This window comes from Coptis chinensis, chromosome 2 (genome assembly GCF_015680905.1).
Source record: "Coptis chinensis isolate HL-2020 chromosome 2, ASM1568090v1, whole genome shotgun sequence".
Lineage (NCBI taxonomy): Eukaryota > Viridiplantae > Streptophyta > Magnoliopsida > Ranunculales > Ranunculaceae > Coptis > Coptis chinensis.
In genome coordinates, this window is record NC_141457.1 from 108,645,692 (window position 1) to 108,672,500 (window position 26,809).

Below are 26,809 nucleotides of genomic sequence, written 5' to 3' on the forward strand. Positions count from 1 at the left end.
TTTTTTTTTGTCAAGTAGTGGGGTTTGCTGACAAAGGGAATGGACTAAAAGAGATGCTAAAGCAGAAACCTTTTTTTTTTCCACTTTATTCCAAACTCTCTAATCCACCAATGACCCCTTGTTCCAATATTCTCATTACATTGTGCACATATATATCGGATATCTCGCCGATATATATCGGATATCTTACCGATATATATCAGAAATATTTATATTAAAAAATAGTCAAAAAGTCAAACGATATATATCATAAATATCACATATATCGGTTATATTGGTGATATAAAGTTTTATATTGGAAATTCCGATATATATCGAGAAAAAAAGATTCAATATTCGATGGATATATATCGAATATATCGATGTCGGTGTAAAAAAAAAAATGATATATATCAGTGATATTTTGGGCCTTGGTTCGTATAACGTGCTTTTTTTTTTGCTAGTTTTCAATAAATTTTGCTTTCATGTGATGAATATCTTGTAGACCTTACCATACTAGTGTGTCCCATGGGCCTCCAGCCCACTTCATACTTTGGCGCTTTGTTTTTTCTATTTATTCAATTTGGAAATGGCATGATATTATTATAATGATATATATAGGGTAGAATGGTAGATGGGATATATATATATATATATATATATATATATATATATATATAGAGAGGGTAGATGAGATGGGATAGGATGGTTTTTAATTTGGGACCCCTATTAATTGGGCTAGGGTACTCTTAAGCGTATATTAGGCAATTTATTCCTTTAGACTAGTCTTGTTGGGATATATTAGGCATTAATGCATTATGAGAAAAGAATGCAATGAAGGCATACAAATACAAAACAATGGGTGGGAGGACTTTATAAGAGGGGAAAAATACCATCATTTTGCTTAACCATAGCTCATAAATTCTTTGCACCCAAATAGCAACAATCTATATCAATATATTAATATTTAAGCTTCTACAAGGGTATTTTTCTAGCTCTTTTAAAATTTTACGTCATCAACTCCTATTAAAACGTGAATTTCTCCTATTGAAAAAAAAATCTAGCACTTCTAATTAAAACCGAAATCATTTTCCTATTATAATAGGAATTCCTCCCCTATTGAAAAAGAAAAATCTAGCATTTCTAATTAAAACAAGAATCCTTATCCTATTAAAAACATAAATACGGGTTTTTAAAACTTAATCAAAACAATTTGTCGAGAAATTAAAATGGGTTTTTAAGACTTGATTAAAACAATTTGTTAGGAAATTAAAACGGGTTAGCGATGAAAACATGAATCACGATTTATTAGAAAAAAAAAAAAAAAAAAAAAAAAAAAAATATATATATATATATATATATATATATATATATATATATATATATATATATATATATATATATATATATATATATATATATATATAGTTATGATTATTGAACAAGTTTTCAAAAGAGGTGCGTATGTATGCACAGTCATACTTTATAGTTAATATTAAAACCCTCATAAGGGGTATTTTTCTAGCTCTCTTAAAATTCTATATCATCAACTCCTATTAAAACGGAAATTCCTCTTATTGAGAAGAGAAATTTTAGCACTTCTAATTAAAATGGGAATCATTATCCTATTATAATGGGAATTTCTCTCTTATTGAAAAAGAAAAATCTAGCACTTCTCGTTACATCTTCTCCATCGATAGATCTACTAAACCTAAAGTTAGTCTTAACTCACTCTCAAAAGAACTTTATATCGTGATCATCAAATGTATAAATTGTTACAAATTACTGTGACACGAGTAATTGTCCAGGTAAAATCAATTAAGACATGGACAATCCTTAGCAGTCGATTCTGTAGCACATGCACCTAAATAGACATGAGACTAGGAGAGACTGAGAGAGTATAGATTCATGAGTTCAAGAAACTGAGAAAGTTGAATCGAAAAAAAAGAAAGAAAAAGAAACTGAGAATGCACTTTAAAATAAGCAACCATGCCCATTCACTTTTAGTAGAGTACTCCTTTAAGTAAACATTATTTAGACATTTTACCAAAAATAATTTAAGGGCCCTCATATGTTCTTAAATCTTTCTCCAACTTGAATTTTTTTGTTGGCTCTCTCCAACTTGAATTTGTTGTAGTGATTTGCACATGCTCATAAATGTATGTTTTAGAAATGTCTAGTCGTTGTTTATCGAAAAAAAAGAAGAAATGTTTGGTCGATATTTAGGCATGTCCACAATCTCCTGTGAGTCTATAAATTGAGGAATATGTTTTCCTAAGATGGAGCTCAATATTCGTTTGTTTGATCTTACAACTTCTGGTTTCTGTGCGTGAAAATGGCAATCACACTCAACAATGGAATCAAAATGCCCACCATAGGATTAGGAGTATGGAGGATGGAAGGGAAATCTATCAAAGAAGTTATCCTTAATGCCATTAGAATTGGTTATCGTCATTTTGACTGTGCTGGTATATATATAGTTTTATGTACTTCACTACTACTAGCTAGTTATTTCCTTCCTCTTGGCAGCTCTTATATAAACTTTTATTGTTTATTTGTCTTAGAAACATACAGTACACTTCCCTTAGGATTCCCAAAGATTACTACCGTGTGTGGTGCATATATATAGGTGCTTACGTGAGGAGTTTGCCCCTCAATACCATGGAGCCATATATTTTACGTCTTAGTTAATTTATCGTTTGGAGGAGATTATTACATCTTTAAGCTAGGATATATTTTTCCCAACTCCTACAGAAGTTGATACAGAGGAGCTTGGTTCTGAAAAGTTGGACATATACTCTGTACAAAGACAGAATTTCATGCTTTTCAACACCAAGTAAACTAAACTTAAAAGGACACACATAGATCCATCCCGTTTCTTAGTGTTTCAGCAACTAGACCGCGAACAAGAGCAGCAAAATTCCCAACAATACAATGTCAAACTTAATTGTGTTGTGTTGTGTCTATACGTGCAACAACATGTTTAAACTTCACTAACTTAATTTGAAGGCGGAAAGGAGAATTTTTTAAGCTTTTGTTTCATTTCATTTCCTTTTAACCAATAAGAATAGAGTTCAATGATTTCCCCATAAATAGCCAATTTAAACCCATGGTGCAGGAGTTATGGCTACCATACGTATCTTTGTTGGAGGCTAAAACACATTCCGGTTAAATGTTACAATAGTTTTTATGCTTGGTTGATTCCATTACTACATGTTAATTAGGTTCCACAGCTATGCGTACTTTTGCTGATAAATTGCTAATCCTACATCATTATGCCAATGTTTATTTGCAGCTAAATATCAGAATGAAGCAGAAGTAGGGGAAGCACTTGCAGAAGCTATTCAAACTGGCATTGTGAAGAGGGAAGACCTTTTTATTACCACTAAGGTCTTAAAATTGCACATCTGTTTTAGTTAACCTTTTAGTTCTATGTTTATTTTGTTATTTGCACAAGGGTGACTGCTTCCCTTCACTTCGCTCTGTTTCAGCTTTGGAATTCGGACCATGGACATGTTCTAGAGGCTTGTGAAGATAGTTTGAAAAAGCTCCATCTAGAATATCTAGATTTATACCTTGTCCATTTTCCTATAGCCAGCAAGTTCACTGGTAATTCATTCTTTGCCATTTTAGTGTCCATTTTGTCTTTCATTACTTCTCCGATAATTCAACTATATCCTGAAGCATATATATCCAGAATGTTTCAATTCCTTAGCAACGACGATGATGTTATTGGAATTCTAATGCATTTCTTATCTCCAAACTAATGTAGGCATTGGTAAAACTTCAAGTGTTAAAGATGAGAATGGTGATCTTGACATAGACACAACAATATCACTTGAAACCACCTGGCATGCGATGGAAGGTCTGGTTTCAATGGGTTTGGTCCGCAGCATTGGAGTAAGGTAAACGTAAACCAACCCTCTTCAAATGATAAGGAGGGTTTACCCAGAGTTATTATCCAGCCTGGTACCGTAAGTTCTAACAGAGTAACCACTCAACCTACTCTAAGATTTTTAGTTTAAGCTCGTCATTTTTTTGTAGACATTCAAAGGTGAGAACCACTCATAGTCTCTGCATGTCATTGGTCTTCAAAAGTTGGCTTGTGTCTTGTTGAGCTTTCCTTAAACCGACGATTTTATTGTCTATCGACTAATCTATTATTAACAAATTGTACGTGCAGCAACTATGACATCTTCCTTATTAGAGATTGTCTAGCTTACTCGAAGCTAAAGCCTGCAGTGAATCAGATAGAAACACATCCTTATTTTCAGCGTGATAGCGTTCTTAAATTCTGTCAAAAGCATGGGATATGTGTTACAGCACACACTCCTCTAGGTGGTGGTACCGCAAATACTGAAATGTTTGGTTCGGTGTCATGTTTGGACGATCCAGTGCTCAAAGTACGCAAATTATTCCTATTCAAAATTAACATACACTTGCAGAAAGAGTCGCTTTTGTTATCTAATTGTATACATCATGTCCCTTGAACTGGCAGACTAGCAGAGAAACATAATAAGACCGTAGCTCAGATTATTCTCCGTTGGGGTATCCAGAGGAACATAATTGTCATCCCAAAGTCCTCAAAGCTTGAGAGGCTAAAGGAGAATTTTCATGTGTTTGATTTTGAGCTGACCTTGAAGGACATGGTATCGATTAGGACTGTAGATCAGAGACTCCGATCTAACCAGCCAGGCACGGGTTGGGGCATAGATGTTTACGCATAAAAATGCAGAGGTCACCTTCTAATGGTAGACTTGCTGTTGAAGTATATCTCCATATATTTTCTTTCCTTTAGTGTTATATCTTCTTTCCTTAGTGTTATGTAACAAGGATATTCTATCCTTAAGTTGATTTGCATATTGTAATCTTTAGTATCAATAAATACGGCATCTGTCTATTAATCAGACAAGCCTTTTACCCCTTACAATTTGGTATCAGAGCTACGGTTCTCCAATCCCCACCATCATCCCCTCATCAACCATTACCACATTTTTTTTACACCGTCTTCACGATTTTTATTTCGCCGCAATCAACCACCATTGTCACCGATCATCATCATCATTGTTTTTAGAGTGATTGTGGTTGTGGGGCGGCAGATTGAACAAATGCATCTTTCATTTGGTTTCTAATGAATAGAAAATCATTCTATTCTATTTTCTTCCAATATAAATCCAGCAACTTCTCGTCTTTATGATTTGTCATTTGAAGTTGTGATGGCACAGCAGCAGACCAAAATATATGCTATGACCTCATGTTTGAATTTGATGAGATAATATTTTTTTCAATTATAAAACGTAACGTATAGTAGCAGCTCCTCCATTGGTTTCCATCTCTTTATTTGGTAGCCACTAGTTCTCTTTGGTTGGTTCTTTTTTGACAGCTATGGCATTTCAAAGATTGGACATGGTAAGTGATTGCTACATACACTTATTCGGTTTCTATTAAAGTGGGGCAGCAGCGATTTTTTTTTTTTCCTCTACTGAGCAATTAGTTATTGTTCATGACTTATTGGGTGTGCAAGTTGGCTTTGATCCATTTGAACGGTTATTAACCAATTTTTTGGATTCTTTGGCTACTGTGGTAATCTGGTTGCATTATCGGTACCCATTTCTTGAGCCAATTATCAGTTAAGCACATTTTTAGTGAGTTTTTTTTTCTGGCTATCATGGTGGTCCGATAGCATTGTTGGTAGCTGGTATTTTCAGCTAATTTTCTAGTGCAGAAGAGTTCTTAACGTACGCTTTACACTTTTGTGTGTGTAATTACCTTTTTGGTTATTTGGGGCTGCTGCATTTCTTGAATTAGTGAAAAATGACTAATCTTTATATATATATTATAGCTCTCTCCTACTCAATTGAGGAAGCGTTGGTAGAGTGTCCACGTATACAGACTAATTACGATAAAGTAGGAGTTAAAACAGGAAAATTAGCAATTCCAAATTCACGAAAACCCGAAACCCTTTATTCTCAAATCTCAATCACTCGGTCTCCAACTCTCTATAGCCTGTGAAAAAAAAAATCTACACTACCAACATCGCTTCTGCCTCTTTCTCTCCCCCCATTCCCTCAAGAAGAAAAAAAAATGAATTTTTCAGAGTAAGATGTATTTGGAGAAGAAGAAGAAGAGAATCATCAGAAATTGAGTTACTATCAGGAGTACATCACCGAAACCTGGTCTCTTTGATTGGATATTGTGATGAAGAAGATGAACAGGTACTTTATCTGTTTTTCCTGCATTACCAAGCCTTTATGTGCTTCCTTGCCATTGTTGAATTATTAGATACGCATTCATCTCCTTAGGTTCAGCAATAAACCCTACTAGGTTGTTGCATGGTTTATTTTATCGAGTAATGAAATTTGTTGGAGAAGAATTATATTTTTTGTGTTCTTATTGGGTATAAACAGATGTTGGTCTACGAATTTCTACCAAATGGCACCTTGAGGGATCACCTTTCTGGTAAGTTCGTTCATTATCATCCTCTAATTCTAATTTTTCTGGTTCTGAACCAATTTTTGTTTGATTTTTCTTCATAATACGCATCAATAACATATTGCTTTCACTTACCCATTTTATTTGTTTTGCAGGTTAGTGTTTCCCTCTTGACAAAAAAAAAGGTTGGTATTTAACTTCAACTTTCCTATATTGTTCCATTGATGATTCACTGGAAATCAGGTTAGTGTTTCTGTTCCGGCCCCCACAAATGTGGCCCAATAAAAGCCCAATTCAATACAAGCCCATACTCAAAGCTAATCTACAAAAAAGCCCACGCTCAGAGCTTATCTATAAAAAAGCCTACGCTCAGAGCTTAGCTATAAAAAAGCCCACGCTCAGAGCTTATCTACAAAAAAGCCCACGCTCAGAGCCCATGCTCAGAGCTTATCTACTATAAAGCCCACGCTCAAAGCCCATGCTCGAAGCCTACATACCTACACGTAAAATCAATATCAACTACGCACATGTTTTGCGAGTCAAACAACTTCCACCAACTTCATTCCACGACAGTTCTCCCGCCAGTTCTCCAACTTCATCCCACGATTGGACAGATCTCCCGCCAGTTCTCCAACTTCATCCCACGGTGACACTCTCCCGCCCGATTCTCCAACTTCATCTCACGAAATGACGGTTGTCCCGATTCTCCAACTTCATCCCACGAGCTGACAGTTGTCCCGCCAGTTCTCTAACTTCATCCCACGAGCTGACAGTTGTCCCGCCAGCTCTCCAACTTCATCCCATGATTGGATAGTTCTCCCACCAGTTCTCCAACTTCATCCCACGATTGGAATATTGGAGAACGAGGAAGTAACTATCACCAATCCTACCTATAAAATCCAACCTTCGTCATTTTTCCAGAACTACACATCGAGACTTGATCCCAAGCAATACATTTGGGTACGTAGGCAACTTCAAAACCGAAGTCTAGTATCATCTTTTCCTAACCACCATCTCCTTCACCATCTCCAAAAAAAAACATTACTTCCGACCCTCAACTGGTGTGTTTTAGCAAATCTTGCTGAAACATATTTGGCACCGTCTGTGGGGATACCCTAAACCACAAAACAAAAGTTACGTCAATGGCTTCTCGAAAAACAAACAACGGTGAAAGTATCCCTTTTACCGCACAAGTTCAGCGCTCCCCTTCTACTGGGAATTCACTTTCTAAGTCCGATGGTCCTCGGCCATCTGCGACTGAGAGAGTGGGTATCCATGTATCTGATCCAACAACTCAAGTTGACCGTCATCTCCGACAATTGGAGGGCAAGAATAAAAAATCAAAGAAACAAGCTGCGTCAACTTCAAGAAGATGATTCAGGTCCACGACAAAAGTGTTTGGGATTGTTTGAACTCAAAGCATTTCACAAAAGACTCCAAGCACAAACTCCCGCACCAAGAGAAACCAAGCAAGTCGCTTACGAAAGGCTTCGCGAACCGAATGTGCAACGCCGAAAGCAAGCACTTTCCAGTGTGATCGTAAGCGAATCCACAAACTTCTCTACCGACCTTGATGCCGACCACCCTGTGAGGGATCGCCAACTCACGAAAGATAACGAGTCTAAACGTGAAGTAAATCTTCTGCTAACTTTGCACGTTAACTTTGCAGCCAATCACTCAATGGAGTGGTTGACAACTTATTGAAGATATGAAGAAAAATAATATTGGTGTAGTCGATCATAGCCGAAAGGCTATAAGAGGTCGGCTCTCTCCTAAAAGAAATTATCTGGACTCATTGAAGATATGAAGAAAAATAATGTTGGTGTAGCCGATCATATTCGAAAGGCTATAAGAGGTCGGCTCTCTCCTAGAACAAATTTTCTTGACTCATCGAAGATATGAAGAAAAGTAATGTTGGTGTAGCCGATCATAGCCGAAAGGCTATAAGAGGTCGGCTCTCTCCTAGAAAAAATTATTTGGACTCATCGAAGATATGAAGAAAAATAATGTTGGTGTAGCCGATCATAGCCGAAAGGCTATAAGAGGTCGACTCTTTTCTAGAAAAAATTATCTGGACTCATCGAAGATATGAAAAACAATAATGTTGGTGTAGCCGATCATAGCCGAAAAGCTATAAGAGGTCGACTCTCTCCTAGAAGAAATTATCTGGACTTCCGGACCACTATAACATGTAGGCATGATAGACCACAAATGGAGGTCAACATGCAGTCTATTGCCATAATGCTGATTTCAGTTACCACACATTAGTAGTTCAACGTCTCTGGAGGGTCTCTTTGCAAATAGTAGTTCCAACCTTTAAGCTCTCTAGTTGACTAAGGCATGCTCCACATAACATGTATATTGACGGTAGCAGCTTTGTATAAGGTGACTCACTTACATAGGACCACGAAAAGAGTGATGGGATTCCAACCTTCCGTCTATATTCTCTAGATGTTCGCCTTATATACGGAAGAACCGATCTCCATAGTTGGCTCTCCTATTCATTGACAATTTGTAGTATCTGATTTTGCCTACCTTGACACAAAAGAAAAAAAAAATGCCGATCTAAAATTGGTTTTCACTTTGCCCGATCCAAATAGTCGGCAAGAAGATTTTTGTCTTAATTGATTTTTCAATTTTGACACTCCAACCAATTTTACTTCGAAAAAGTTTATTCAACTTAATTGGTCGGCAAGCAAAAATAATATTGATTAGATCTCATTTTTATTATGATTATCTTATATTGAGTAGATCATAATCTAATATTGAGCATATCAATCATTTTGAGTAGCTTGATGATAGAGATGAAACTTCACTAACTACGAGAAATAGGAGTGTTTGACCTTATAATGGAACTCGCACAGTCGATAGTAGCCCAAACCTTAGGGCTCATCGACATGCTGATATGTCCATATGATGATGTCGATAACTCTCTATTTGTTGCCTCACTAAAGAAGGGATCGACATATAACAAGGAGTGTTTGACCTCATAATGGAACTCGCACAGCCGATAGTAGCCCAAACTTTAGGGCTGATCGACATGTTGATATGTCCATATGATGATGTTGATAACTTTCTATTTGTTGCCTCATTAAAGAAGGGATCGACATATAACAAGGAGTGTTTGACCTCATAATGGAACTCACAAAGTTGATAGTAGCCCAAACCTTAGGACTCATCAACATGCTGATATGTCCATATGATGATGTCGATAACTTTCTATTTGTTGCCTCACTGAAGAATGGATCAGCCATACGACAAGAAGCGCTTTACCAACTGCTGATACTTACAATCATTCTGCCTCAAAGTCATATTGATTCACTACAAAAAAAAATCTTGCAATAACGACTATCACTTTGTCATCAAATAAAAGACATTCCATTCATACATGGGGTGTCTCAAATATCTTTTACATTAATAATTCATTTGTTATTCATACATATATGCATACATTTAAATTATCATTCATAATATTTCATTATATTCATACATATTAATCATTAAATCATTATGTTATCATTACACTTTGGGGGCGGCGACATCCCAAATGAAGTCATTACGTTATCATTACACTATGGGGGAGGCAACACCCCAAATTTCATTATGTTATCATTACGCTATGGGGGCGGCGACACTCCAAATTTCATTACGTTATCATTACACTAAGGGACGACGATATCCCAAATTTCATTACGTTATCATTACACTATGGGGGCGGCGACACCCCAAATTTTATTACGTTATCATTACACTTTGGGGGCAGCGACACCCCAAATTTCATTACGTTATCATTACACTGTGGGGGCGGCGACACCCCAAATTTCATTACGTTATCATTACATTATGGGGTGGCGACACCCCAAATTTCATTACATTATCATTATATTATGGGGGCAGCGACACCCTAGATTTAATTACGTTATCAATACATCAATACATCATACTAGCCGGCCTATCAATACAATTACAGCCAGCGGTTGTAATTCAAGTTTGCATCAGTAAGTGTTTATGTTATCAATACAATTACTTTCATTACGTTATCAATACATCTTGCTGAAACAGTTCCCATTGGTGTTTGCATTTGATTGCATTGTTGTTAAAGTCTTCTCCTCTAAGAAATCTCTGTTAAAGAAATTAAATTTTGGTAAATCACTATCCATTAATTAATGGGTTCTACTTTACCAAAATTATTCAAAAGTGATTCTATTGAACTGAACAAGGATTTTATTGTTAGTTTTTAATTTTAGTGGGTTTACTGAGAAGGCTGCATGGGAGTTCACCAAAGATACAGGTTTGGATGTGGTAGTCATCCGTACTTAGCTATATTGTTTAGGAAAAGTTTGAACTGAACAAGGATTTTATTGTTAGCTTTTAATTTTAGTGGGTTTACGGAGAAGGCTGCATGGGAGTTCACCAAAGATACAAGTTTGAATGTGGTAGTCATCCATCTCGGCTTTGTATTGGGACCTATTATTCCTCCACTCCTTAATGCCAGCATGATAATGCTACTTCTCCTTCTTGAAGGTATCATATTGTAGTTTTAACTACTAATCTATTACGTGTGATTGCAATGGCCAGACCGGTAAGAGTAACCAATTGCAAGTTATCTAAATTAATGCCGCCTATCGTATCTGGTATTGTTGTTTAGTTTTTTATCACTACTTCATGGTACATGTTCCACTGAAGAGTATGGGCATTTTTACATAGGACCTGTTCATGTCAAAGATATGGCCCCTTGCTCAAATTCTGTTATATGAAAATTTATCGGCGTCAGGAAGGCACCTATGTGTCGAAGTCACAAACCACTGGAGTGACTTTGCAGCTAAACTCGCAGAACTTTACCCTGAATATAAGGTTCCCAGGTAATTAACTTCACTATATACATGACTTGAAGTAGGAATTGTAACACATTTTAACTAGACATATGTTTTCTTTTGTAACAATATGTCGATCGGAACTTTTGCATAAAATAGGCTATCCTAACTCACTCTGCAAGTATCCGAAGAAGTTTAGCTAGATTTGACACTACAAGATCTTTAGCAAACATGAGCTATAACCAAACATGTCTCTGTGCTTATTATAAGATGCACTTGGAACTGAGTCAATAGACTGAATGATTGGAATTGAGTCGATAGACTGAATGATGTTCCCCAGATGATAATTTTCAATATTTGAAGTTTGTCTCTAAGTTCTTATTGAGATTATTTTTAGAAAAGTTATGCTTTGAATATCTATGTAAGTATAACCGCTTATGGGACTTAATCCGTGTAAATATAAACATTTACATGAGTTATTTTTTTGGCCATGTACAAAGGTGTTCAACCTATTATGCTGCTTTGAATAATCAGGTACCCCGATTCCTAATGGATAATCACCCAGCAAGATATTGCAATGAATTTAGTTGATGACTTCAAAGGTGTTGGGTGTAGATTGCTTAAATAAAATATATCAAGTTCAAATTTTGGACTAGGAAGCGTCATGGAGAAGAACATCAATTGAGAAGGAAGAGAGCACCATTAGCCAATGGCAATAAGAAACACATATATTATGTAAGTTCAACTTATGTGATGGAATGGGTAGACCTTTACGTTTCTGTGGTTATTTGTTTTAATACTATTGCGATTCATAAGTTTAACTTGGAAAAAAATCATTTATTACTGTTGAATGACTCTTCACCATTCACTAAAGCCAAGGCTTATTTTGGCCATGATTTGTAAATTAAACGTCTCCAAATTGGTAAGCTTTTTTTTTTTTTTGTAATCCAATCATTACTCTTATTTCTGTGGACTTACAAGAGTAATGAATAAATCTCGAAGTGGAGATTAATAGTTTTTGTAACTTTTTGGATGCAGGGGCACCTTTTTTGCTTAAGTGATCACATTGTTGGAAACATGTGAGTACGTTATGTCTCTATAGAGTATATACGAGTATATCCTTCTTTAGTGATACTTTTGTGATTTAGTCCAATTTATTTTATTTCTTTATTTTTATTTTGAAGTGCTTTGAATATTGAAGTGTTGTGTTCTTTCGTGTAATTAGCTGCATGCTCAATTCCATGGGATGTTTTGGGCTTCAAGGTATCTACATATACAGCCCGTTCTTTTAAACTATTCGCTTGAGTAAATTTGTTTTTTTGTTAATTTCGCTTGAGTAATTTCTGTAGCCCTTTCTGGTATATGAATATTTTGCCTTATCTCAGAATCATACTCTCTAACACTGTCTACTAATGAATCATCCAACAAACAAGACTTCACATAATCACCCATCTCTTTAACCTCATCTCCATTAAAATACTTTTTCGGATTGACACATTTAATGAAGAATATGGTCACGAGTAGTAACCATCAATGAAGCAGCCATCATTTTTTTATTTTTTTTTCTGAAAATCTGTATAATTTTATATAATGCTCTTTCTTGCCCAAGAAGTTCTCTCTTGACATTTATTTGCAAGAACTTAAACCTATAATGTTTTCCATACATATATTCACTCTATTTAATGATGTCTTTATAGCCATATAGGGTGGCATTAAAATCAGGATGCGAAGGAATCATTGCTATTAACACAATCATGAGTGTAATGGGAATCAATCTCAATACCTTAATTACGACATGAACCCTGTGTTTAGGGCTTAGACTTGATGAATTCTTCTTTGCTTTTTCAATATTTTTTTTCTTTGTTCATTAGTTTCGGGATCTCTGTTCTCAGCAGGTAACTAATTATAAAGGAATTGGTTGATATTTCAAAGCTAACACCAACATATATATGGATTCCTTATTGTAAGTTCTTGCATCCTCTTACAAACTTGATGAGTTTTTCCTTGCTTTTATAATTTTTTTTTTCTTTGCTCATTAGTATAAATAATTGGGGTTGGGGTTTATCCCATCCAGTGGATGGTTGATTTCTCTAATTAGTGGATACGGTTAGATGATGGTTAAGAATTATGATGATGACAATTGGGTTACATTATGTTCAACAAGATTATTGAATAACAGCATGTTAGCAAGTTGTTACAATGTCCGGTTTTATTTTTTCCCAAACTCATTAAGTTATTTTTTACTCATTCAATTAGTTTTTTCATGAAAAATTACTATACCCATATAGTTTCTTTATACCCAGTAAATTGGTTGAGTAGTTCATATTTGTTTTTTTAGCTTATGGGTTTTTGTTTTGACACAAATGCCTATCTGTGAGACCTTCTGAGTGTAGAACTTTAAAAAATATTTGACAAGAATAAGTTTGTAGAGCTAGATCACGAATATACAACTCCATTTTAACCTCTTAACCTTTGCAAGCGAAGTCACTCTTAGTATATATTAGTAACTTATTTGAGAACTTACGACAAGGATTGAAGGCTTAGTTTGTCGCTGTAAAACTTCTAGACATTGAAAGTCTTCAAGGACACCGAGAATGGTTGGTAATTGTTTTTACTTTGCTTACTAATGCAATGCAAATATTATTAAGGTAGTTCGCCTCCTTTCTTTTTCGTTCATCTATCCGGTTAACAAATTATAGATTTTTTGTTTTAAAGAAACTAAAGATTACACATTAGTGCCATTAGAAAGTCTCTGCTGTTATGGAGCTTATTCTAGGTATCCTTTTTTGCTTATCAAAAGTTGTTAGGTGCTAATATGTTAACTAATCATGTTTAAATTATATGTCAATAGATATTTTGTTCTTGGGTTTGGCAAATTTCTTCCCTTTGAAGAGGCCCATGATTGTACCTCTTTAGCTTTGTTGCTATGTAAAGCTTTACAGTGGTCTTTGCATCACCCGCAATCTTTGAAAGTCAGGTATGTCAAACTTATTTTCAGGAGTCACAATGCTAATCAATTGGGTGGTATGATCAAGGGACTCTGGCTGAGTGCCCATTCTATATGCATAATGTCGTTTCTTCTCCCCTTGGGTTTGCTACTATTGTGGTCTAGCTTGGGTTGATTGTTTGCGTTATTTTCTGCAAGTTGCAACTTCTCTGGATATTGAGAGTTTGCTTGAGTTAGCATGGAAGAGGGTGAATGACACCGCAACAAACTATTTCACACTTTCACCCTAGAGGAAAAGGTGACCTCTAGAGACTGGACAATTGGATGTGGATGGAGCTTTGGGTGTTCAATAAAGTTTTTTGTGACATTTAATGAAGTCTTATGGTTAGGAAAAAATTTTGTTGTAAAATGAAAACCCCAGACCCTCTTTCTTCTCCGCTCACTTATTCAAAACCCCAAAATCTCTTACTTCTCCGCATCCTCTTCTAGAGCCTTCGAGTTGGATAATTTTACGCATAGGCTGCAACAAAGAAGAGTAATGTATTTCTCAGTTAACTGCTCCTGGATAGAGTGAAAACAAAGTCAAAACTAAGAAGGTTAAGATTTGCTTCAATGTGCCCGGCTAATGAGAGTCTCGAAAATTGAGGAAGTTGCCATGCCTTTGGGATTCAATGTGAAGAAAAATAAGTACAAGGTACACAAACCCCCTTCTTTGTTCTTTGTTTCGCTGTCTCTTAAAAATTTATACCAAGTGGTTAGACTTCCTTCTTTTTCTTTTTCTGCAAAATCAAAATGTTTATATACTCATTATATCTGCAATATATCACTTATGCAGCTTGAGTTCGAACCATATCAATGTTGGATTACAAATTTATAATATCTTAGGTTGCTAAATTCACCGTTTATGTTGAAAACCATTGATTGTAGGATTGAGAATGTTATGGTATTCATATTATTTATGTACTATATTATTATTATTATTATTATTATTATTATTATTATTATTATTATTATTATTACTTTTTTTTAAGGGGTGGGGGGTGTTTTTTCTCTGTCACGACGAGAATAACATTTACCTTCAGTTGCATGTATTCCTCCACAGAATTGTGTTTTCATGTATGGTGGGCTCAGTTGTATTGATGATTATTATCTATGGGGTGTTCCTCTTCTATTTATGTTAAAAACAGTTTTGTTTGTTACCTTCAGATGAAACTGCAAGGGGAGAAAACCGACGAGAAAAGGCCATTTATCTATTGCAACAGAGGTATATCTCTTCAAATCATAAGTCCTTGGTGGAATTGGCTTTGATTGAGTCAATGTACTACTTAGTTAGAGAAATTGTGCTTCTAGAAGTCTCATTGATGTATTTCATTTACAGATACTAATACTTCTTTCAAATTATTTGTTTGCCCAGATTTTTTAGGTTGCTCCATCGTTGTTTATGGTTCAGCTTCGGAAATCCCAGGGAGACACCCTAGAATGAATTTATGAATGTTGATCTAACAGAACATTTCATAACAGACAGGGTACTTTTCCTTCTTATAAGTTTTAGTTTTTCTCTTTATGATTTGTTAAAATTATATGTTTTTTGTTTAAATAAGGTCTTTGTGAGAAATCACACTGGTTGAGTTAGCCAAATCTTGGATCAATTGCATATGGTTGTTAGATAAGGAAGAAGATTTATGGATTAGGTGGGGTACAAATTCAATTATACATGTCCACTAGTGTATCGTTACCATAAGAACAAGGAAAACATGACCAGCAAAGGTGGAACTTTAGTTATGTCCTAAAACTTGAATATAATTTTTGGCCATGTTAGTTTAGGACTTAGGAGCTGATTTGTAAAGTCCTAAATTATTATTAAGGGTAAATTAGTAAAAGACACTTGAACCTTAGGGGCGATTACGTACTTGGCCAGTCAGATAAACGGTTAGCCTGACGTAACGTAAATTTATTTAGCACCGACGGAGAAAACCAAGTTAGTTCAGGAAAACCTCTCGAAAAATTCTAAGGTTTCATATAACTGGCTACTTAGAATATTCGAAAATCGAAAAGAAGATAAATAATACGTGATAAAATAATTCGATACCGGGTAAATTCGTGTGCGCATAATTAAATACTTGCATAGTCAATAAGAGTCTGTCGCTTGTAAACCGAAAACTTTAAAAACTGGACAAGTCATTCGACGACATCGTCGTAATTTTGGTATTGCGTGCGCAAACTTGGGCGTTGCACGCTAGAGCGGGGGATTCAAAACCTTGTTGGATGCTAAATTAGAAGGTAAGGGGTAAGATGGTCTTTTGGCTAAAAATTAGACAAAATCGCACTAAAACAATCAAAAATCGCACCCAATTCTCCAATTTCGCCAATACTGAAAACCTAGGAGAGAGAAAACTCCATTCTCCCAAATTCAATAGATCTAAACCAAAAATTCTCGCCACCCACCTCTTGTAAACACTAGAGTCAAGTGTGGAGCTTCAAAATTGATTGAAAGTTCGTCGTATCACAGCGACAGATGAGTAAATTCTTATCAAATCGCTAGTGTAAACTCGATTTTGATTTAATTGGTTGTATTTGATGAGAGATAATTGATATGGGGTGGTGTGGTATTCGGCAGTAGCTTGTTTGGAGAAGTAGAGCTTGCGAAATTGGTGGAGATGCAAGCTAAGGAGCTATTCTTGCTGACTTGGTAAGGATTTCGGTATATTCAATCAATTTTAGAGCATTAATGTTAGTTCACACTTGTTTAAGATCATGTTGAGTATTGAGTAAGTGAGAAAGAGCACCCACTTGGTATTATTGGATTTAATGTGAATTGAAGAGTGGAATTTGTTGTAGTTAGAGTTGGAAAAAAAAATCATAATCGTTAGTGGATTGATAGATATGATTGGCATTGACGTGCGGTTCTACAGTGGCTGTAAATGACTACAGAGCCCTGTCAGAGGAACAGTGCTAGCAATGGCCTGTAGCTCTGTTAGCTACGAAACCAAATTCTTAGCATCGAGATTTCTTCTCGACTTACATTAGATAAGAATTTCCTCGTTAGTTTGATAAACTCTAATGATTTACGTATATATATGATGTTATAGGAGTCAAATAAGAGTGGATTCGGTTAAGCGGGCTCGATTCGGTTAAGTGGGCTTGAGGAGAACGGAGCTTGCTAAGGTAGGAACCTACATACCAATATATAGTCTGCTTATTTTCATGCATGATTTGAGTTGCTTAAAATGATAAGAGATAGTTTGCGTATCAACCATGCATGTATATATGATATTCATGTTTTTGCATTGTAGTTTTCCTCGATATAAATTAAGTATATGGACAACTTTTAGGGTGAAATGGTTTTTTTGGCGTCCTAGGGTAGTGGGGATTTGTTTTCTTTGTTAAAAGAGTAAAACTGGTTTTGGGAAGGGTTCTCGTCTCTTGTCTCTATAATGAGACAGAGAGATGGATTTTGTAATGCGGGTAAGGATTACCCGGTTGTTTGTAACTATGCGTGAGGTTCTGGATTGTCTTAGGGATGGTTGTTGTTATTTACGATGATTCGCCGTTTGGGAATCATCGATTGTCATTTACTATGACGGGCCCGTTTGGGAGTCATAGGTTGCGTTTACTCGATTGTGGGAAATTCAGGAACTCACACATACAGAACCAACAGTTTTAAAAGAAAAACTAAATATGTAACTATAGTATTTGGAAATAATCGGTAATACGAGTATATATATAGATATTACTATGTTTATCACGAGGGGATTTAGAAAAGGAATTGTGAATTCCTATAAAGAAGGAACTATTGTTGCATTTCCGGAGATGACAGTTCGCTCTAGGATTCCAACTGTGGTGTACAACTTTCGAGGTGGTGGGCCACCTTTAAAGGGATGCATCACTGGATGTAGTCCGAATTCCTTTTCTACTTTTCTAGATAACCACGCGGTAATGCGGTCACGCCAGATGGTGATTAGCTTGTGTGGGGTTACATGTTACCTTGATGAGGTTTAGACGCCAGGAGTGAGAGTTTAGTCCACTCGGATGTGTGTCGATCCCGAAAGCAATCAGAAGTCGCCGAACGGTTGACCACCGTAGTTTAGGTGACAGCCGTATGGAATGGGGTCGTGGGTCACAGGGCCCACCCGAGCCCTAAAAAGCTTTGGGGATTTTGTGTGTACGAACACGACAACGGCATTTCAGCTTCGCGTCGCGTAAAAATCGTGAAAACAACAAATGCATGGTTCACACCGAACGCATCGAACCGAGATTTGCCTCGCGGATCGAGCCGAAAGTGATATATGCTTGAGAACACTACTTAGAGATTTGAACTCTAAGTTTGATGTAAAAGCACTCAAAGTACCTTTACTCACGATCTTCGTTGAAAGTAGAGTTAGAATAAGGATTCAACTACCTAAAGTATAGAACAACTACAAATTGGATGTTACAATAAGGAACTAAGGAGTAAGGTTATAATACTAGGTTTCTTCCTAACAAACATTAAAGCAAAACATTTAAGTTTGAAATCATGCACTTAAACAAAATACAAATTACTAAAAAGAAAGGTGGAGAGTTAATCCTCCTCATGTGAAACTATCATTAGTTGTTTATTTGAAAAAGGTTTTGATTCTTCCTGCACTCATAGACAAGTCCCTAATGGAAAAATAGAATTGATCCCCAAAGCATGCATGGCTCACTTAAAGAGCTCATACATGCTAGCAAAGTGAAACCAAACAATGACTTATCTCTAAGCTCATTGTTTGATTCCTAACTAGACACTACACCAACTATCATTTTTGGATAGGATGTAGTGTTAGTTGTTCATCCTAAAACCTACCAAACTCACAACCAATGTTTTTCCCTCACATGAAGTTGGATTAACTCCCCAAAGGGAAGTTAGCTCATGATCCTTGGGACAAGGACTTATGAACTAATAAAAACTCAAAAGAGAAAAAGAGAGAGAGAGAAAGAGAGAGAAGAAAATCCACAACCAAACTCACTTCTATTATTTCTTAGAAGAACAAGTGTTCCTCCATTAAAACTATTACAAGCTTTTCAATAATAAAACTAAAAACTAACTTCTCCTTTTCACTAAGGAACTAAAATAATGTCATGTGAGGAAAATAAGTCAAGGGAGTAATTGGAGTGTCCCCACATTTGTCTAATTTCTTCTCCATTTGAGAGAAATCTCCTTTCCTCCCACGTGAATTATCAAACCACATTGATTCATTTTTATCTACCACATTAAAACAAAGTGACACCTTGCCTTTTTTTTCACTATTAACACCTAATCTAATTTATTACATGCAAGGTGTCAACTTTGCACCAATAATTTGTTATCTTTGTCTTGACATGCTCCATGATTGATGACTCATCCAATCTTGTGGCCCCAAGATAGGTCCATGTATGCGCGATGCGGCCCCAAGATTTTTTCGCGCTTTTACAACTTCCCTATCGTAGAGTTCATCGCCTTTGATTGTCCGAAAGCAGCTCTCTTGTCGCATTCGAGTCCCGGGTTCGAAATGGTAAGAGCTTTGGAAGTTTGATGCTTCTAATCGTGGATTTGGAAGAATTCATATATACGCCAAGTTTCGGCTTTATTGCAGGTTTAACCAATATTTCCATGTTTATCGCAAATACCGCAAAAGTATGAAAACATATTTATTTCATGATTATTAAACACATAATGAACCAAATTTATATGTCTCAATGGGGTTTCATAATACACTTTTGGGTGCTTATCACTGAGTACCAGTCGTACCCTCACCATTCTAATAGGATGCAGTGGCCACAATAGTTGTATGATGATTATGAAAAACTCTATTTTGTATATCAATGAAGCATGTCGAGATGATTTCTGCTAGTTAGTGATGTATATATATATAGTCACAATATTTGAATACTTTTATGGAAACCCTGCATGTTTTAAATGTTTTCTATAAGTAAACTATTTATTGGTTATGTGCGTTTCTACTGGGCATAGTTGTTTTGCTCATCCTACATTAACATTTCAGCCGAGCCCGTTGCAGAGAAGACTTTCCCTACCACCGAGGATGATGGTTATGGGGATTTGGGTGGTTTCCCCCATGCTTGACGAGGGGACGAGTCAAGTTCATATTTTTTGGTTGTATAGAGATAGTCTAGTTTATTCTTTTGTTGTATATAGAGAGCATAGCTCTTTTCTTTGGTCAGATAGGAGAGCTTCGCTCATTTTGGATGTAATACTCGATGTATTGGAGTGTAGTTAATCTTAAACATTTTGGATATGTATATGGACGTCACTGTTGTGTATAAAGTTAGGATTTATGTATATGGTGGTTGTTAAGGATGAATTATGCGATGTCCAGGGTTTATGACAGGTTTTGAGTATACGAAACGTCGATTAAACAAAGGAGACTCCACCGAAATTTCGTTAGAATCGGGATACCGACCGCCTCGAGATTCACTCCTCGTCCTCGGGAGGTGTGTTGAGTCTCGGGGCGTGACATGATTTTTCGTGACGGAGTATGCCTCTTTCTTCCCTGCATTGTGATATATAATATATCCTTTAGTTTTTGGTTTGTTATAGTTAAAATTATAGCTAGAATTTATTTTCAATTGTTCGCAAGTGGGAGATTTAGCTATATGCACCAACCATATTCTTTACATCTATACACAAGGGAAAGTGCATAATACCGCCTCATAATCGTTGCTTCTTACTGTACTTAGGACTTGGAGTCATTGGGCTGTGAGGACGATGTCGCTTGGGTAAAGGAGAAAATGCCTGAATGGATGGGAACGTAGCATTGAGGAACCCTTTCTCCTCCACTGAGAGCTCCAGATTTTTTGCTGTCAGCAAGATGGCCACTGCATCCTCCTTGAACCCAAATGTAAAAGCCAACTGAATTATCTGGCAGAGATCATTGACTAAATCATCACTCCCATGTGGTTACATTGAACTTTTGATATTCAGATTGCAATTTATGAACAAGTAGCCTATGAAAATGCTTTTCCCAAATCACGATTTTATTAGTCTTAACCTCCAATATCTTTCTCGATGATGGCAGCAATAAACTAAAGCTTCCCACAATTAGGTCATTAGTTTCATAAACTGAGAGCTGAAGAAGAGATGTTACAGTATTGTATTGATCTTTCGCCGGCATATTAGAACAGTGAACAACAAGAAAACTCAATATGATTTTAACCGGACTTTTCCTGATCAGCTCATTTTTCAGATCCACCTTCTCGAGTGGACTTGGTAGAGATCGAGAAATCCCATAGCCGAATCAAGCATTGCATTCTGAAATTCTCCTAACTCCAAGAGCAGTGTAAATTTTATACAGTTCAAACTTATTTTCAGTAGTCACAATGCCAATCGATTGGGTGGTATGATCAAGGGACTCTGGTTGAGTGCACAATCTATAATAATATAACGCCACCCGTTCGTAAGACACCACGATTATATATAACTATTAGAGCCACTACGATGTATACAACACCTCTTCTGTTTGATCTTTTTAATAAGAACATGAAGTCATAAACACAACAAGATCAAAGATTAATTCTTGAGAAAAAAATATGAAGCAACATACACATACATGATACATGCATATCAACAAATTTTAGTTTTTTTCACTAAAGTAGATGAAGAACAATACCTGAGAGAGATCGACAGAGTGATTGACAATTGACGAAAATAGAGACTCCCAACAATGATATAGAAAATAGTGTAGTCATTACTTTCTACGATTATTAACCACACACATGGCAGTCAAAATTCAGGAAAAAATTAACAACTCATTAAATTAACAACGCGTGTCGATTGAGATACCCTACTATTATTTAGCTTCATGATTGTTTGAAAATTTTCCATTGCTAAGTTCTGCTATAAGTTTTCTTTGTTTTTTTTTATGCGTTTCTGTTTTTGATATTCATCAACACCACCAAGTTTTGGGGAATTTCTCATATAGTGATATAAACGTAGTAGAGATGTCTCGCCAAGTATAGTTTTGCATTGAAAATAGTGGCAATATCATATTCGCTTTATTGAAATTTGATTTTCATAAAATGAGGATAAGAGAGGATGACCATTTAATTTATTCACTTCAACAACTCACATTTAGACTTTAAACCATGCTCATGCTAAGTATTCCTCGGTATAAGAATGAGAATTTCGTTTGACATTGAAAAATACTATTTATGTTTCACAAACGGGGAAATTATATGATAAAACAGAACATGTGCATAACAATCAAACAACAAAACTGGGAAAGACAAAGAACCGTCCACATAAAAAATTTAGTGAAAGCCAATATAATATTCATATCTCATAGCTGTACATAGAACATGTAGATAACAGTTACACAACTGAACTGGAAAAGACAAAGAACGGTCCACATAAAAAATTTAATAAAAACCAATATAATATTCATAACTCATAGCTCCACATAGTTACTAATAATTTTCATAATAATTTAATATACCGGTTCGTAGGACGGGTTCGAAAACTAATCCACATCGTATGACTGTCACAATTGCATCTGCAGCCTTTCACACCCATATACAAAGAAATGTTTGGATATACACTATATTAGTTTGGATATACACTATATTAGTTGGTGCTTATCAGCCATGCAACATGTGTAATTAGCCATAAAACACAAACATTGAAAGAACACAATTCCATCTTCTTTCTTATCTAACAAAATAGAGATGTAGGTCCCCATCCTATGGCTCCAATTCTCTATTGTTGCTTATGACGTGGCTAATTTGAGACCTCTTGGGACGTATGTTACTTACCCTAAAAGGGAGGTGACCCATATGTTCTCTTTTCTCCAATCTTTTCATTTTACTTTCCCCTCTCCGCTCAATCTTCTCCAGTGCTTAGACAAATAGACACTCTAAAACATCAGATTACATCATCTCTTATTTAAATTGTGCTAATCTTTGGTTTGTAAGATAGTGTCGAAGGTGTGGCGAGACCGATCACTGCCGTATGGCACAAGCATACCCAAGTCTCAAACAAAATCTACAATTGTAATTTGAGATACTAAAAAAATATGTTACAGCTTGGCAAGTTTCTGAACAGGTGGTGCATATTGTGCACTCACATGTAAACAAACAAGGGATTACACCCAAATGACAAATCCTAACAATAGTTTCGCAATAAGTTCAAGACCGAATTGAATTTCGGTTTAAATACAAAACTGGGCTGCTTTCAGCAATCTTCATTAATAATTTCGATTTTAGGACAAACTGAGCTGACATCATCATATGTATATGACAATGTAAATTTACATTGTTTTCTTTACCTATGTAAATTTAAATTTTACATATATACATTTGTATTTACATATCACAATATACGTTTACATGTGGAAAATTAAATTTATAACTATTTTTCAAAATTAAAGAGGTCTGTAAAATTATATTTATATAGTTGCATTGCTGGCACCAGCCCGTGTTTTTGTCTTCAATCCGTAACTAAAATTTAGGATGGAGTTGAGGTGAATTTTTTTTAGAAAATTGTGCTCTAAGCCTAATACTTGGTAGACAAACTAAGGCAACTTGGATTTCTGAGGCGACGGCTAACTTTAATGTTGCGAACCATTTTATATCAAATCCACATTAATATCCAAATTGAATCCATTCGGCCCTCGAGCCCACATTAACACACTTGGGCGTTGGGCCTGGCCATTGCACAGAATCCCAGTAGCAAACAACATCTAATCATCGCCCCCATATATATCCCTACCCTTCTAATATTCATCACGTAGGTTTCAGTAATTCATCACGTAGGTTTTCTGTAGTTTTTTATGCGGGATTGTTTAATTATTATTGTTCGAACTAGATACTTGTTAAAGGTTGGAACTTTTCACTTTTGAGTGGATGTATATTGTGGGGGTTCTCGCTGTTTTTTTGTTTTTATGGAATTGGCATATATTCGAGGTGTACGCTTAATATTTATTGTCTTAACTAATAACCCAACAAAATCTAACGATCGTATTGGTTTATTGTTGTTATTTTCTTTTATTTTTGGAAAACCCCTTCTGCTTCTCCTTTCGTGTGTGAAAAGTATATTTACGTACCTATAAGCTATATATATTTTTAGTTCAAGGCATATTTTTGAGATTTTTAACTAAACACTGTTTGCCTTGGACCTTGGTATTACTTTAATCTTATTGTTTTACTTATGACGCGTAGAGTTTTCTCTTTTTTCACATAGCCAGCCAGTAGTTAAATTTTATCTACTTGTTTGCAGAATGATGAAGAGGAGGGTTTTTAGTTTTGATACGGGAACACGAGCTTTCATCGGAGCAGAGGAAGCTGAGCGGATTTTCAGACCACATGCTGAGAAGAATATTCCATACAGTAAGATATGTTTCTCATATAGAACCTTTTCACTTGATGCTGCTCTTGTTACGATGTCCTTCTTGCTATCTCTTAAGGATCACTTGAAGGAAGTAGACCTGTCGGGTACTCTTTTAGGCAACCCAGAGGAAATAGCTCTTGAAGTCATGAGAATATTCTCCTCAGCCCTGGAAGGTTGTGCTTTGAGGTATCTGAATCTTTCAGACAATTACTTGGGTGAGAAGGGTGTGCGGGCAATTGGGCCGCTCCTCAAATCTCAAAACAGATTGGAGGAGCTTTATTTGAGGAATGATGGCATCTCTGATGAAGCTGCACAAGCACTTTGCGAGTTGATTCCTTCTACCAAGATGCTTAAAGTCTTGCATTTTCACAATAACAGGACAGGACGTAATGGAGCTATCGCTATTTCTGAGCTTATTAAGCGATCTCCTGCTTTAGAAGATTTCAGGTGCACCTCTACAAGGGCTGGTCCTGAAGGAGGACTTCCCCTAATTCAGGCGCTGAAGACATGTTCTAATTTGAAGAAGCTTGATATAAAGGACAACAGGTTTGGTGTGGAGGCTGCTGTAGCTCTCAGTAATACTCTTTCTTCTCATCTATGCCTTGTGGAGATATACCTGAGCTACATGAATTTTGGAAATGTGGGATCAATCGCTATTGCGAATGCACTTGCAAAATATGCTCCGTTGCTTGAGGTACTAGATTTGGCTAAAAATGAAATTACCGCTGAAGCTGCTCCTGCTTTAGCGGCTTGTATCGCATTGAAACAGTCGCTCACAAAGCTAATCTTGTGCAATAATGAACTAAAAGACGAGGGTGTTGTGAGTATTTGCAAGGCACTGGAAGGTCACAACCAGTTGAAGGAAGTCAATATGAATGCTAATAAACTTACAAGGGCTGGGGCCAGGGTGTTGGCACAGACTGTGATACACAAGCCTAAGTTTCGGTTGCTGAGAATTGGCGAAAATTTCATTTCTAATGAAGGAGTTGATGAGCTGTTTGAAATGTTTAAGAAACATCCCAACTTGCTTGACACTTTGTATCGAAATGATCCTGAAGGAGGAGAATCAAATGTGGAAGCTGGCAATGAGGATGAATTATGATCGAAGCTAAAGAATCTCGAGGTAAGCCACGAAGACTAACAAACTGCGTTTGCCAGGTATTATATTTTTACACTTTTCCTTTTTCACCTCTATTTTGCTAATGTATATCTGTAAATTCACACAATTATACATCAGGTTTATTCCTTCCCTTGCAGGTGCAGCTTGTTTACTCCTACGCGGAGCAAGACCTGATAATGTAACCGTTGTAGGAATATAGGTTTAGTAATAGAATATGTAGCGTGGCATGTGGTTGGAGCCATGGTTGTTAGACATTTGAGATTGGGTATTTGTATTTTTCTAGTGAAGTACACATCTCATTTCAACTTGTAGGTTGATTAATGAGTTTACCTTGCTCATGAAAACTATGATTGAGTATATGTTTCCAAGGTTTGCACAGCTTGCTGCTTTTGTTTTGGTTGCCAATGGAATGGACACAATCGTAGAGAAAAGCCAGTATTTTCAGATTCAGGAGTTGCTATAAATCCAGTACTTCATGTTTATAACATTGTTGATACTTGCACCGAGTTCAATTGTTAGAAATTGAGCAGAATAGAATTATTATGGATGAATATTTGTTTACAACTAATCATCCCCACAATCCAATTATGTAGAATCAGTGGCCCTACGAATCCAATGTGCGTGTGAATTAAGCCCTTGGCACTCCATATTTTTATCCAGGGCCAATGTTTGTTTGTTTTTGTTTTTTTTTTGGTGAACATTTTGCAAGTGCACGTTGTGACCGACTGACCGTGAGAGTAATGTATGTAAAACATGGCTGATTCGAGGTTATGAACATGGGTCTCATTAACTAGACTCGTAATATTTGTTTATCGATAAGTAGCTAGACCTGAATGCATGTTTGGATGAAAGCACTGCACTCGAAAACCATGACAAGAGACGAGTATATGTAGCCAGACGCAACGATGAGCACATCTGTTCATTTGTAGGTTTGGCTGTTTCTACTGCTAATTCACATTTGTTTAGTAAGTGATGGCATTTGTATTAGGTTTGGCCGTTTCCACTGCTGGCTAGAAGTTTGCCCTATTGCATTAAGTGATGATTTTCGCACACCACAATATGAGTATTCCATGCTACGATTCCATTCCAACCACTCTTGCTAACACCTTCAAATTCGTTATTGTTGTACACTTGTACTTTAAGGATATGGCTCTATCCTTTTTGGAGACTGCCCCAATAAA

General features: G+C 36.2%; 1 protein-coding gene, 1 long non-coding RNA gene and 1 pseudogene across 3 annotated transcripts; all 3 read left to right on the forward strand.

Annotated features, from left to right (window-relative positions):
* The first annotated feature begins 2,304 nt into the window (after positions 1-2,304).
* LOC147520354 (NADP-dependent D-sorbitol-6-phosphate dehydrogenase-like) lies at positions 2,305-4,909 on the forward strand. The gene is made up of 7 exons (XM_086594947.1): positions 2,305-2,447; positions 3,275-3,369; positions 3,471-3,588; positions 3,752-3,884; positions 4,163-4,382; positions 4,431-4,432; positions 4,478-4,909. The coding sequence occupies exons 1-7, from the start codon at positions 2,315-2,317 to the stop codon at positions 4,704-4,706; spliced, it is 930 nt and encodes a 309-aa protein (XP_086451073.1). The 5' UTR covers positions 2,305-2,314; the 3' UTR covers positions 4,707-4,909.
* A 9,598-nt stretch (positions 4,910-14,507) lies between these two features.
* Positions 14,508-21,154, forward strand: LOC147520355 (uncharacterized). Its single transcript, XR_015214408.1, has 4 exons — positions 14,508-14,866; positions 15,379-15,436; positions 15,587-15,698; positions 20,866-21,154. It is a non-coding gene; the product is annotated as an uncharacterized LOC147520355 (long non-coding RNA).
* Positions 21,155-24,369: 3,215 nt separating this feature from the next.
* LOC147520356 (RAN GTPase-activating protein 2 pseudogene) lies at positions 24,370-26,070 on the forward strand (annotated as a pseudogene). Its single transcript, XR_015214409.1, has 2 exons — positions 24,370-25,631; positions 25,766-26,070. The product of XR_015214409.1 is annotated as an RAN GTPase-activating protein 2 pseudogene (transcript).
* Positions 26,071-26,809: the final 739 nt, after the last annotated feature.

What these genes read in the sequence shown, in the direction of transcription:
- LOC147520354 (XM_086594947.1), top strand. Translation starts at nt 2,315, where the DNA reads ATGGCAATCACACTCAACAATGGAATCAAAATGCCCACCATAGGATTA. An exon ending in TATAGCCAGCAAGTTCACTG is followed by an intron (nt 3,589 to 3,751) that starts GTAATTCATTCT and finishes AAACTAATGTAG; the next exon opens with GCATTGGTAAAACTTCAAGT. An exon ending in GTCCGCAGCATTGGAGTAAG is followed by an intron (nt 3,885 to 4,162) that starts GTAAACGTAAAC and finishes TTGTACGTGCAG; the next exon opens with CAACTATGACATCTTCCTTA.